The sequence below is a fragment of the Hyperolius riggenbachi genome, chromosome 12 (assembly GCF_040937935.1).
Source record: "Hyperolius riggenbachi isolate aHypRig1 chromosome 12, aHypRig1.pri, whole genome shotgun sequence".
NCBI lineage: Eukaryota > Metazoa > Chordata > Amphibia > Anura > Hyperoliidae > Hyperolius > Hyperolius riggenbachi.
This window is the reverse complement of record NC_090657.1, coordinates 220,585,760-220,598,611: the sequence shown is the minus strand read 5'-3', so window position 1 is coordinate 220,598,611 and position 12,852 is coordinate 220,585,760. Positions and strand designations below refer to the sequence as shown.

Below are 12,852 nucleotides of genomic sequence, written 5' to 3'. Positions count from 1 at the left end.
AATTGCACTACACTCTCTAAATACATACAGGGTGCATTTCTCTGTTCTTCTGTCCTGTGCAAGAGTTCAGGTCCACTTGGTGGGGTGGGAATTATTGGTGTCAGTAAGAGTAGTTTTGTATGAATGATTGGCTAGTACTAGCTGAATGGAGGTGAAATAATTAAAACCAATAAAAATGAGCAGCGGAGATCCCCCAGTGGATTTCAACTTTAGAATATTCCTATGTGTGTTATGGTGTAAGTAGCTCCAGGATTTGCCATGATGCTAACTCCGCCTCTAATGCCCATTCTCCTCCCTCTGTGTCGCCCTCCAGCTATGCCCACGCGTTGGACGGCATGGTCAGGGTCATGAGAGAAGGTAAGATCGTTGTGACTACGGTGAGACTTGGATGATCGCCCCCCTGTGGATGTGAAAGGAACTAAATCCTTTGTTCATTCCTTGTAGAGGGCTTTCGAAAGCTTTTCGCTGGGGGAACCATGGCGTCCAGCAGGGGCGCGCTGGTGACCGTGGGCCAGGTGAGACCATTACATTACGTGGGCCGGGCACAGGGTGGGAGGAGGCAGAGAGAAGGTGAAGGAGGAGATAGAATGGTAGAAGGAAGAGGAGGAAGTAAAGAAAGCTGGGCGGGCACAATGGGGGGGGGGGGGGGGAAAGGGAACCGGAAGATGGGGCTAGAACATATGATGAGGGCCTAGAGCATGGTAAAGGATGGGGGACGTTTAAAGGGAACCTAAGCTGAGAAGGATATGGATTTTTCCTTTTAAAATAATACCAGTTGCCTGACTCTCCTGCTGATCCTGTGTCTCTAATACTTTCAGCCACAGCCCCTCAACAAGCATGCAGATCATGTGATCTGACTGAAGTCAGACTGGATTAGCTGCATGCTTGTTTCAGGTGTGTGATTCAACCACTACAGCAGCCAAAGAGATCAGCAGGACTGCCAGGCAACTGGTATTGTTTAAAAGGAAACATCCATATCCCTCTCAGTTTAGGTTCCCTTTAAGAGGAGGGAACATAGTGGTAGGACATTTGTAGCCTAGAGAGGAGGGAGGACAGGTCGGGGCCAGGCAGTAAACAGCGGGAGATGAGACAAAGAAGGTGGGGAGCAGAATGAAGGGGGTCCACAGTGGAAAAATGGGCCAGGAAGATAAAGCCTTAGAGTAGCTGAAAGTGAAACGGCGCCAGGAAATCTGGCGCACCATGTGCCGCCATAGGCTGAAATGTAAATTACGGCTATAGCGGCGCTCAGACGGTAAGTCGGGCGCTATCAAAAGACTGACCCCAAATTACTTTTAAAACTCTGTCATTCAGCCGCCAGAAGTAGCTGGCAGCTGAATTACATCTTCCCCGAGTTTTTCAGCTTCTCCCTGTGCTCAAATGTCCCGGCGGCGGTTTTGCATGTTCAAGTGCTGAGAAGGGGCATGGAGGATAAAGCCATAGAGCAGCAGGAAGTGCTGAGAAGGGGCATGGAGGATAAAGCCATAGAGCAGCAGGAAGTGCTGAGAAGGGGCATGGAGGATAGAGCCATAGAGCAGCAGGAAGTGCTGAGAAGGGGCATGGAGGATAAAGCCATAGAGCAGCAGGAAGTGCTGAGAAGGGGCATGGAAGATAAAGCCATAGAGCAGCAGGAAGTGCTGAGAAGGGGCATGGAGGATAGAGCCATAGAGCAGCAGGAAGTGCTGAGAAGGGGCATGGAGGATAAAGCCATAGAGCTGCAGGAAGTGCTGAGAAGGGGCATGGAGGATAAAGCCATAGAGCAGCAGGAAGTGCTGAGAAGGGGCATGGAGGATAAAGGCATAGAGCAGCAGGAAGTGATGAGAAGGAGCATGGAGGATAAAGGCATAGAGCAGCAGGAAGTGCTGAGAAGGGGCATGGAGGATAAAGCCATAGAGCAGCAGGAAGTGCCGAGAAGGGGCATGGAGGATAAAGCCACAGAGCAGCAGGAAGTGCCGAGAAGGAGCATGGAGGATAAAGCCATAGAGCAGCAGGAAGTGCCGAGAAGGGGCATGGAGGATAAAGGCATAGAGCAGCAGGAAGTGCTGAGAAGGGGCATGGAGGATAAAGGCATAGAGCAGCAGGAAGTGCTGAGAAGGGGCATGGAGGATAGAGCCATAGAGCAGCAGGAAGTGCGGAGAAGGGGCATGGAGGATAAAGCCATAGAGCAGCAGGAAGTGCCGAGAAGGGGCATGGAGGATAAAGCCACAGAGCAGCAGGAAGTGCCGAGAAGGAGCATGGAGGATAAAGCCATAGAGCAGCAGGAAGTGCCGAGAAGGGGCATGGAGGATCAAGCCATAGAGCAGCAGGAAGTGCCGAGAAGGGGCATGGAGGATCAAGCCATAGAGCAGCAGGAAGTGCTGAGAAGGGGCATGGAGGATAAAGGCATAGAGCAGCAGGAAGTGCTGAGAAGGGGCATGGAGGATAAAGCCATAGAGCAGCAGGAAGTGCTGAGAAGGGGCATGGAGGATAAAGCCATAGAGCAGCAGGAAGTGCGGAGAAGGGGCATGGAGGATAAAGCCATAGAGCAGCAGGAAGTGCCGAGAAGGGGCATGGAGGATAAAGCCACAGAGCAGCAGGAAGTGCCGAGAAGGAGCATGGAGGATAAAGCCATAGAGCAGCAGGAAGTGCCGAGAAGGGGCATGGAGGATCAAGCCATAGAGCAGCAGGAAGTGCTGAGAAGGGGCATGGAGGATAAAGCCATAGAGCAGCAGGAAGTGCTGAGAAGGGGCATGGAGGATAAAGCCATAGAGCAGCAGGAAGTGCTGAGAAGGGTCATGGAGGATAAAGGCATAGAGCAGCAGGAAGTGCGGAGAAGGGTCATGGAGGATAAAGGCATAGAGCAGCAGGAAGTGCTGAGAAGGGGCATAGAGGATAAAGCCATAGAGCAGCAGGAAGTGCTGAGAAGGGGCATGGAGGATAAAGCCATAGAGCAGCAGGAAGTGCTGAGAAGGGTCATGGAGGATAAAGGCATAGAGCAGCAGGAAGTGCGGAGAAGGGTCATGGAGGATAAAGGCATAGAGCAGCAGGAAGTGCTGAGAAGGGGCATAGAGGATAAAGCCATAGAGCAGCAGGAAGTGCTGAGAAGGGGCATGGAGGATAAAGCCATAGAGCAGCAGGAAGTGCTGAGAAGGGGCATGGAGGATAAAGGCATAGAGCAGCAGGAAGTGCCGAGAAGGGGCATGGAGGATAAAGCCATAGAGCAGCAGGAAGTGCTGAGAAGGGGCATGGAGGATAAAGCCATAGAGCAGCAGGAAGTGCTGAGAAGGGGCATGGAGGATAAAGGCATAGAGCAGCAGGAAGTGCCGAGAAGGGGCATGGAGGATAAAGCCATAGAGCAGCAGGAAGTGCCGAGAAGGGGCATGGAGGATAAAGCCATAGAGCAGCAGGAAGTGCTGAGAAGGAGCATGGAGGATAAAGCCATAGAGCAGCAGGAAGTGCTGAGAAGGGGCATGGAGGATAAAGCCATAGAGCAGCAGGAAGTGCTGAGAAGGGGCATGGAGGATAAAGGCATAGAGCAGCAGGAAGTGCCGAGAAGGGGCATGGAGGATAAAGGCATAGAGCAGCAGGAAGTGCCGAGAAGGGGCATGGAGGATAAAGCCATAGAGCAGCAGGAAGTGCCGAGAAGGGGCATGGAGGATAAAGGCATAGAGCAGCAGGAAGTGCTGAGAAGGGGCATGGAGGATAAAGCCATAGAGCAGCAGGAAGTGCTGAGAAGGGGCATGGAGGATAAAGCCATAGAGCAGCAGGAAGTGCCGAGAAGGGGCATGGAGGATAAAGCCATAGAGCAGCAGGAAGTGCTGAGAAGGGTCATGGAGGATAAAGCCATAGAGCAGCAGGAAGTGCCGAGAAGGGGCATGGAGGATAAAGGCATAGAGCAGCAGGAAGTGCCGAGAAGGGGCATGGGAGGCCAATAAACAGTAGGGAACTGTGTAAGAGAGGGAGGTAACCACTAGACATTGAAGTTGGCCCATGACTTGGTCCCAGTTTTCAATGTCAGCCCACTGTAGCTCACCGCTTACTTAGATGTTTGAGGGTTTCATAAGGCTATCGATGACAGAAATAAGCCATGATATTGTACAAGCGTGTACCGTGTAAAACACTCTGATTAACCTGTGGCATGTGGTGATTGTTCCGTGTTCTCTCCTGCAGCTGGCATGCTACGATCAGGCCAAACAGCTGGTGCTGGGCACCGGTATCCTGTCCGATAACATTTTCACCCATTTCCTGGCCAGCTCCATTGCGGTAAGTTTGATGGTAATATCGGTTTTATATGTGGGTAACAGATCCGTCCCAATCTAAAGGGCGACTCTGCCTTCCTCACTTACCCAGTGTGACTAATCAGTGACAAATCACTAGTTGTAATTTGATCTTTCCCCTGTCACCTGACTGTCATGGCAGATAAGCTCATTTGAAAGCACAGGCTGTCTGCTTCCATGAGGGGAGGAAGTAGACACATTTCAGATTTATTGTAGGATTAGTATCCGCTGTAACAAATGTTTTTTCTTTAAAGGTTATGCTGTTGCGTTTTTTTTTTTTTTTTAGAGCAGAGAGGAAGTTCTGAGTTTAGGTCCACTCTAATAAAGTTTTCTGCTATACAGCTGCAGTTCTTCACCTTGTGGGATTAGTGATTGGTGTTCTGCAGGGATTGGGGGGGGGGGGGGGGGGATCTCTAAATGACTTCTTGGGGCAGCTGTACACACTCCAGATACTTGGCTTAGATGGCCCAAGATTGTTTCCAAAAATGTATCCAATTGTCCCCAAAAGCCTGGCCGAGACGCACTTCGTAGCACATGCCAGACACGCCCCTCCCGTTCCTTGGGACCGCTCTAAGTAGTACTACTGTGCAGATTGCTCCCAGGGATGGGAGAGCGGCAGGGGAGTGCGCCGGACCGTGCATGCGCGACTCTGCCAGGCTTTCAGGGACAATTGCCACCCAGGGAGACGGCAAGGAATGAGCAGCCGAAACGCGACTTAAAGCAGTAGGATCAGCCATACTATGCCAGCGAAAAAAACACCTATATAAGTAGATAAATACTTGATCTACTTACATAACACGTATTATACTGTTCACGTTTTGATTTCAGTGAATGTTATATAGTAAATTACGAGAATTCTGTTCCCGGTGGGGGCCATGTTTTTTGCCCACAGTTAAGGCTAACTCGTGATGTCATTTCTGCCCTTTACTTTTTTTCTTGTCTCCTCCAATCGCTGAGTTGCCTCAGCCTTGCTTGTAAACACAAGTGAGTAGGGGATTAGGTTTCAGATAAGCAGCAGGCAGGGAAATAAAGGAAAGAGGAGGAATACATTATAGATAAAAAGAACCCCCAGCAAGCAATTATTTGGCACCGACTACTAAAGGGCCAGTGCTCCTTAAGTATGTGATAACTCCAAATCATAACAGCAGAAAAAGTTTTTTGAATGCAGGATTATAATCTTTATCACTTAATACACTCAAACCAGTTGCTGTTGAAATTTGATTTTTATGGTGACGATACCGCTTTAAGGAAGTTCAGGTAAGTATGGAACCTGAAACACTTCTTGTCTCAGATTCACTTAAAGTGGGTCAGAGATAAACTTTTAATCATTGCATAATTGTATTCCTTTCATATAGTTTATAGGGCATTCCTCAAGCCAAAAACTTTTTTTGTTTTTAATAATTTCCCGTAAATGAAACAAGCCTCGCCCACAGCTTTTTCAGATTGCCTTGGCAGTGTAGCAAGGGTTTATGGGAGCTCAGTCTGGGCAGGAGGAGGAGGTTACCAGCCCGAGATTTCAGAGGCAGAGGGGAGGAGGAGAGGGGACTGAATTTGTCATAGGCTGAGGATTGGAGATGCTATCAGCTTGCCTGTGTGTAATGTGACAAACAAAACATGACTGCTGTCATTGTATCACAGGAATAAATAATCATAAACTGTTGAAGCTGTTTGCAGCTAGATTTGCTGTGTAAACTATCTAAACTTTAGATAGGATATATAGACAAGTTACTTGTTATAGTTTTTCATCTCGGATCCGCTTTAAAGGGAAGATCCGCACTACACATAAAAAAAAAACAAAAAAAAAAAACACCTGCACTCACCCGGGGCTTCTTCCAGCTCCTGGCAGTCGATCGGTGCCCTCGTAGCAGCTCCTCTCCCTCCCGGCGTCCAGCGGTGAAAAAGCCGACCTCGCCAGGTTGGCTTCCGGGTCTGCGTCATGTGCGGTCCACGGCGCGGGTCACGTGGTGTACGTGATGTCATCGGGTCTCTACTGCGCGTGACCCCCTGCTGTGGAGCGCACAGAAGCCGACCTGGAAGCCGGCTTCTTCACCGCTGGACGCCGGGAGGGAGAGGTGCTGCTACGAGGGCACCGATCGACTGCCAGGAGCTGGAAGAAGCCCCGGGTGAGTGCAGGTGGTTTTTTTTTTTTTTTTTTTTGGTTTTTTTGTGTTTTTATGTGCAGCGTGAACCTTCCCTTTAAAGGATACTGCACCCGAAAGGCTGCAGAGAGATAAAACCTGCATTGTGTAGGTAAAGAAAAGGACATACTCACCGCTCCCCGCCGTCAGGTCCCGCTCGTCAGCCACAGCTCCCGGTACTGGCCGACTCACCTGACCCCTGACCCGGCCATACTGCGCCGCACATGCGCAGTATGTCCTGTAATCTTCGCTTCTGGCGTCGCATCATGACGCCAGAATTACGGACACTCCCCCGCCTCCTGCGTGTGCACTCTCTAGCGGCTCCACTATGAAGCTAGCATGTAGCATGAAACAGGACAGCCTTGAAATACAGAGACTGTTTGCATTCTATTCCACAGTGCCACCCAGTGGATAAAAGGAATAATGTTGCTGGATGTAAAGAGAAGCTCTGACTTTAGTAACAAATACCATTTGTAAAGCGCTTTTCTCCTGTACGACTCAAAGCGCATAACCATGGCTCAGACCAGTAACTGGTACCAGCACTTTTCTTCATGCAGTGGAAGCCGACTTCTAAGTCTAGGTCCACTGCGCCCTGGCCTCGCGTATCCTCATAAGCGTTCTCGTAGCCAGGAGCGTCCTGCGCAGTACGAGAAAATCTCTACTGCGCAGTATATGAATGAGGACACGCGTTGCCAGGGCCGTGCAGTGCGCTCAAGTGCGTGAAGTGAGCCACGGCGGGGGGGAACGGAGGATAGTTTGGAAACTTCGTTGGCAGAGCTCGGCTGCAGGGAGCTGGCAGAAGCCCTAGGTAAGTGAAATTAATTTCTTTAGGTGATTCCAGTTCAAATGGCAAGCGAAACGGGTGGATTTTGAATCTGGATTTGAATACCTCCAGGGATTGGGCGGTCTTTACTGGGTAAGGTGGGGAATTCCAAAGGGTAGGGGCAGCATGACAGAAAGCTCCGACTCCCGGTTTTGAGGCGCACTCTAGGAGTGGCCAAGTTTATGAATCATGCTGAGGTTGTGAGAGGTGTGGTGCAGTTTCAGCAGGTCCTTGCTGAAAGATAGAAGTTCTGACTTCAGATTATACAACATCTGGTGCTTGTTTTGAAATGGTGGTACTCAGGAGGCTGAGGGGGACATTTTTTTTTTTTTCCGGGTTAGAGAGCTTTACGTGTCTGTAGACATCTGAATGCACCATAAAGGCTGCATACTTATGCATACTTATGTATTATTCTTCTCAGCACTGCTACTTTCTCTTCACACTGCTTTGTCCCCCCCCCCCCCCCCCCAAGCCCCTGTAATGTGCTCATGACCTATCCACTATACCAGGGGTGTGGCAATCTATTACGTAAGGGGCCGAAATCTAACACCTAGTCTAAGTAGTGTGTGTGTGTATGGTGTGTGTGTTTTTTTTGTTTTTTTTTTAATCAGGATTTAAAATTCATTGGACAGTCTCAAACTAAAGGTTCGTACACACGCTTGATAGGCTTTAACGCTATCAAGTGTGTGTACGAGCCTTTAGTGGTGTAACTTTAGTGACCGTGTGAGGGGCCAGCTCCTCCCCCTTCCACAAAGTAGAGCCGTTTATTATTTACCTGCCCCAGTGCTGCTTCAGGTCTCCTCTGACCTTCCCGACAGCCACACGCTCTGTGCTGCAGACCTCAGTCTCCTGAGCCATGTCACATGATCTGGAAAAGGAGGTATGCAGCATAGGGCATATGACAGAAGAGAGACAACACATCTCTGGAGCGGGTAAATATTCCACTGCTCTGCTGTGCTACTCTCTGTGCTGGAGATGGTGTTGGGTGGAAGGTGTGTGTGTCTTTTACAAGCCACATGGGGTGGTGAGGTCTGGAATCCAGATAGAGGCACCATGGAGGGGGTTCCATGGGTTATTGCTGCACCAGGCTCAGACTGAGTGTTTTAATCTAAAACACTGTCACCGGTGTGCTCCTCCTGATGGGAAGGCTGTGTGCTGTCTTTACTGCTTACACTGATGCACATTCGAAGCTCTGGAGGGACACACAAAATGACAAGGAGGGTCGCATTCAGCCCGCGGGCCTTGTGTTTGACACCTGTGGGCTATACTCTCTGCATGGCTATGCACAGAAGAGGGCGTGGCTAGTCACAGCGGGGTCGTTTTTGGGAGGAGGTGATCAGTGGCCTACTGCTTGTGCAGGCACAGAAGAGGGCAGGGCTGGTCACAGAGGGGGCGGTACTTGGAGGTGGTGTTCAGTGGGCTATTGCTTGTACAGGCACAGAAGAGGGCGGGCTGGTCACAGAGGGGGCTGTACTGGGAGGAGGTCATCAGTGGCCTACTGCTTGTGCAGGCACAGGGGGGCCATACTGGTAGAGGTGAGCAGTGGGCTACTGCTTGTGCAGGCACAGAAGAGGGTGGGCTGGTCAGAGGGGGCTGTACTGGGAGGAGGTGATCAGTGGATCACTGCTTGTGCAGGCACAGGAGAGGGTGGGGCTAGTCACAGGGGGGGTGTACTGGGAGGAGGTGATCAGTGGGCTACTGCTTGTGCACGCACAGGAGAAGGCGGGCTAGTCACAGAAGGCTGTAGGTGTTCAGTGGCGGCAGGAGCGAGGGTTATGCCCATTAGTGCCACTGCATTTCATCCATCCATCCCCCCCCAAAGAAATTGTTGTTTGGTTAAAAAAACCCTTTAATAGCTGGTCTAAAATAAAGGAGAAAGATAGTTTTAAGAAATTTTTTTTTTTTTTTGCTCATTATTGTGAAGCTTCCAGGAAGGTGAACAATGTGTTGTAACGGCGGTCTCCATATTCCACAGGGTGGGTGCGCTACATTCCTGTGTCAGCCGCTGGATGTCCTGAAGACACGCCTCATGAATTCCAAGGGGGAGTATCGGGTAGGTGCTGCACTGCTTCCTGCGCTCTGGCTGTATCTGTGCTGTTACTGCTTCCTAACCTGTCCTGCTTGTCTCCGCCCCACAGGGAGTCGCTCACTGCGCCATGGAAACGGCCAAACTGGGACCACTCGCCTTCTACAAGGTGAATGCGGGATGGGGGGGCTCGGGAGTACTTGTAGCTGGGGCATTAGACTGTAAGCTCTATAGAATAATATGTAATGTATTAGAAAGCATTATGCTTTATAGATAGATCCCGGCAGATGACCTGTAAGCTTTTGAATTCCTGTTTGAAGCGTATGATTTCTGAATGCTGGCCACAGGAAGTGTGTGCGGTCTCTATAGCTGCCTTCTTCCTTTCAGGCGATAAAGACCTGAACTTGAAAATTCAGGGTTTCTGTTTTCTTTTTGTACAAATTTTATGCAGCAGGCGACCATTCCAAATCACTACTGTCAAGGCAAAAGCAGGTCACATCAATTTTACACAGTTACAAACTTAAAGGACACCTGAAGTGAGAGGAATGTTGGGGATGACAATTGTATTTCCTCTAAACCAGCCTTTCTCAACCTTTTTTACCCAGGAGGAACCCTGCAAATATTTTTTTGGGATCTCAAGGAACCCCTGCAAGTAATTTTGCAGGTGGCATGGTCTTTAAAGGATACCCGATGTGACATGATGAGATAGACATGTATATGTACAGTGCCTAGCACACAAATAACTATGCTGTGTTCCTTTTTTTCTTTCTCTGCCTGAAAGAGTTAAATATCAGGTATGTTAGTGGCTGACTCAGTCCTGACTCAGACAGGAAGTGACTCCAGTGTGACCCTCACTGATAAGAAATTCCAACTATAAAACACTCTCCTAGCAGATAATGGCTTGTGCAAGCAAGAAAGAGATAAAAAGGGAAATTTCTGATCAGTGAGGGTCACACTGTAGTCACTTCCTGTCTGAGTCTGGACTGAGTCAGCCACTTACATACCTGATATTTAACTCTTTCAGGCAGATAAAGAAAAAATGAAACAGCATAGTTATTTGTGTGCTAGGCACTGTACATACACATGTCTATCTCATCATGTCACATACATGTCACTTCAGGTATCCTTTAAAAACTGGTGTGGCTGTTTGTTACTTCCCCCTATTACCCCCATTATAATGTCTCCTTATTCTTGTGATTTTTTTTTTTGATTTTTTTTTTTTATGTGCTTATTATTATGAATTTAATGTCTTTTACCCTTACCCCCTATTTCAGTGTGCTCTTTCCACTGACCCCCACAATGGGGGGGGGGGGGGACATACCAAGGAACCCTGGTTAAGAAAGCTTGCTCTAAACCATGCACATTGCCTGGCTATCCTGCTGATCCTCTGCCTCTAAGGCTGCATTTCCACTTGTGCGGTGGGAATCACTGCGGTAAAAATTTGCATGCGGATGCGAATTTCGCATGCGGTTCTATGTGAATTTTCATGCGGATTCACATGAATGACGATGTATACGAATTTAACCATGGCTGTGCCGGTGTGATTTTCCATTGTTTCTATGCGAATTCGCATGAACATTTGCATACCCAAACCGCATGCGAATTCTGATGGCTCTGCCATGCAAATTTTTTCTGCACAGAAAAACGCAAAGGAATCCTGACAAGTGGAAACAGTCCCATTCACTTGTATTGCTATGCGAAAAACGCATGCGAATTCACGATAGTGGAAATGGGCCCTCATACTTTTACCCATAGACAAGCATGCAGATCAGAGGTTTCTGATTGAAGTCTGGCTGGATTAGCTGCATGCTTGTTTCATGTCAGTGATTAAGACTCTACTGCAGCCAAATAGATCAGCAGGACAGACAGGCAACTTGTACTGTTTAAAAGAAAATAAATTTGGCAGCCTCCATATGTATCTCTCTTCAGGTGTGCTTTTTTTTTAAATAAGACCTCGATTGTCTTCAAATTTTGACACTCCTATCTGCAAGTTTCTGTTAGAAACGTGGAGGAATTGCTGTGCATGTGCTTTATAATGTATTTATGTAGGTCTGACCTCTTCTGCAGCACTTGACAGAGAACATAGTCATGTCACTGACTGTCCTCAGAGGAGCTCACAATCTAATCCTACCATAGTTTAATGTCCTACCATACTACTATTTATTTATAGATTGGGCAGCACGGTGGCGTAGTGGTTGGCACTCTCGCCTTGCAGCGCTGGGTCCCCGGTTTGAATCCCAGCCAGGTCAACATCTGCAAGGAGTTTGTATGTTCTCCCTGTGTCTGTGTGGGTTTCCTCCGGGCACTCCGGTTTCCTTCCACATCCCAAAAACATACAGATAAGTTAATTGGCTTCCCCCTAAATTGACCCTACACTATGATACATAGACATAAGACTATGGTAGGGATTAGATTGTGAGCCCCTCTGAGGGACAGTTAAGTGAGAAGACCATATACTCTGTACAGCGCTGTGGAAGATGTTGGCGCTATATAAATACAAAATAATTGATAGCACTGACCTCTTCATGTCACTGACTGTCCTCAGAGGAGCTTGCGGTCAGTGATGCTCAGATGATGTCTCCTCACTCTGTGCTTCTCTCTTATCTCAGGGTTTGGTTCCGGCTGGCATCAGGCTTGTTCCGCACACAGTACTGACCTTCGTGTTCCTGGAGCAGCTAAGGAAGTATTTTGGGATCCGGGTCCCGGCTTAATGCTGGCCTAGGGGAGGTGGGTGATGCCCTCTTCTCTGACGTGCGATTGGAGAAGACACGAGGACTGCCAGTCTATGAACTGTCACGGCTGATTTGTGGGAAGTCTGGGATGTCCATCTTGGGACGGATCTCCTCTGAAGCGGAGTGAACTGGTGGCATCCTATCAGTGCAAAGCAGAGACTTTATCCGGCCAATCAGATCTAAACTTACCCATGTGACCTTTTTAGACAACATTTCTTAGAACTGTATAGCTGTGACCTTCGGTGTGTAACTCCTAGGACAGGTCGCGTCTTCTAAAACAAATGTGGTCCTATTTAGATCTCTGCTGCGGATTGAACTACAAGTACCAGCATGCATCCCCGCTACAACAAGCAGTAGTCCGGAGCATTACTTGTTGCCTGAGCCCGTCCTTATAGATTAGTGCTTCAAAGTGACCTCTTAAAGAGAACCCGAGGTGGGTTTGAAGAATATTATCTGCATACAGAGGCTGGGTTTGCCTATACAGCCCAGCCTCTGTTGCTATCCCAAACCCCCCTAAGGTCCCCCTGCACTCTGCAATCCCTCATAAATCACAGCCATGCTGCTGACAAACAGCTTGTCAGAGCTGACTGTGTTTATCTCTATAGTGTCAGTCTGCTGCTCTCCCCGCCTCCTGCAGAACTCCAGTCCCCGCCTGCATCCCTTCCCTCCCTGCTGATTGGAGGGAAGGGACGGGGCAGGGACCGGAGCTATGCAGGAGGCGGGGGAGCAGCTGAGACTGACACTACAGATGTAAACACAGCCTCACAGCACGGCTGTGATTTATGAGGGATTGCAGAGTGCAAGGGGATCTTAGTGGGGTTTGGGATAGCAACAGAGGCTGGGCTGCATAGGCAGATCCAGCCTCTGTATTCAAATCATA

The 12,852-nt window shown here is 49.0% G+C and overlaps 1 protein-coding gene across 2 annotated transcripts in view; it reads left to right on the top strand.

Annotated features, from left to right (window-relative positions):
- The window catches only part of SLC25A10 (solute carrier family 25 member 10), a 54,599-nt gene extending 42,158 nt beyond the window's left edge, over positions 1–12,441 (top strand). For both annotated transcript variants that reach the window (XM_068264231.1, XM_068264230.1), the window contains exons 6-11: positions 314–357; positions 445–515; positions 4,147–4,239; positions 9,190–9,267; positions 9,353–9,409; positions 11,850–12,441. In XM_068264231.1, the coding sequence (XP_068120332.1) occupies positions 314–357; positions 445–515; positions 4,147–4,239; positions 9,190–9,267; positions 9,353–9,409; positions 11,850–11,951 (445 nt within the window). In that variant the 3' untranslated portion in view covers positions 11,952–12,441. The remainder of the gene's footprint in view (positions 1–313; positions 358–444; positions 516–4,146; positions 4,240–9,189; positions 9,268–9,352; positions 9,410–11,849) is intronic.
- Positions 12,442–12,852: the final 411 nt, after the last annotated feature.